The 1,088-nt window shown below is 53.3% G+C and overlaps 1 protein-coding gene across 1 annotated transcript; it reads left to right on the forward strand.

The window, feature by feature from the left end:
* Nucleotides 1–209: 209 nt before the first annotated feature.
* Nucleotides 210–833, forward strand: CCOS01_15837 (uncharacterized protein; the record flags this gene model as incomplete). The annotated part of the gene is made up of 1 exon (XM_060463975.1): nucleotides 210–833. A coding segment is annotated over one exon (624 nt), but the record flags the coding sequence as incomplete, so codon positions are not given.
* Nucleotides 834–1,088: the final 255 nt, after the last annotated feature.

A 1,088-nucleotide genomic window follows, 5' to 3' on the forward strand; every position in this document is an offset into this window, starting at 1 on the left:
ACGGAGCCGGCGGAGGCTTGGGACATCCCAGCTCCGATAGTAGGCAGGTGCACCGGCCAACGTCGCGACTTCCAGGTTGGAACACGACCATGGATTTAGGCGGGGCGGCTTTAGGTGTCGGGCCGAGAAACCTCCCGAGCTTGCTGTGCCCTCCATCCCGTGCCCACCTGCCTCAATCCTCATGATAAAATTTTCTTCAGCCTGCCAACTTGCCTGCAACTTTGTCCTTCCCTCACAACCACATTATCCGTCAACCGACCTCCAAAGCCGGTACCGCGACTGCGATTCACCTCAAATCATCCGCGTTGTTTGCACTGGACGGTTGGTCCGACGATGTGACGTGGGCTGTGGGACGCGATTTCGCCATTCGCAACGTCGTCATTCTCATATCAGCAAAGCGCCAACCTCAACGAGATGACGAGCGGTGCCATCTCCAAATGATGATGGGCATCCTCGATCTCCTCTTGCGGCGCGCTCCTGCATCCTTTCCCGCAACTTGGGCGTTTCTACCGCTTCGAAACCTCGGGAACCATCAGACCAAGCATCCCACCATCATTTGTCGCACCCCCATGCCGCATTGGTGTCGTTTCGGATTGATCTTCCCCACGATGAGCGTAGTCTTGGGTCGCATTTCAGACGCGCGTGCACAATCGGCGCATCGCAAGTGTGAGGCGTTTACGCACAATGTGTTACTTTTCGAATATCGGAAAGCGTCTCGCAGAGCGCGACAAAAATCCGCTAACCAACCTGCCAGTTTTCGTGATATCCGTCCCTTTTGGACACAGGCATTAGTGTGTACAGCAATGGGCTTCTCTCTGTGCCATTCTTGCTGAAGGAAAATTTCATCGTGCCAAGATCAAACTCTGCCCTTCTATTACCAAGCACCTACGTCGCTCTTTATTCGATAGCTCTGGTGCATGAAGTAAAGGCAACATCTCGTCAAACTATGCCTGAACATGTTATTCGCCCGAACTATGGACTTTGCGCATCCGAAATACAACGATTGGACGCGTCTTTTCCAGCGGCTGATCTGTTGCCAAGTTCTCAGTGGAAATGTCTCGAATCCGTTCGGACAAGCCTCGAATGAA

The sequence above is a fragment of the Colletotrichum costaricense genome (assembly GCF_030867565.1).
Source record: "Colletotrichum costaricense strain IMI 309622 chromosome Unknown Scaffold_26.1, whole genome shotgun sequence".
Taxonomy (NCBI): Eukaryota; Fungi; Ascomycota; class Sordariomycetes; order Glomerellales; family Glomerellaceae; genus Colletotrichum; species Colletotrichum costaricense.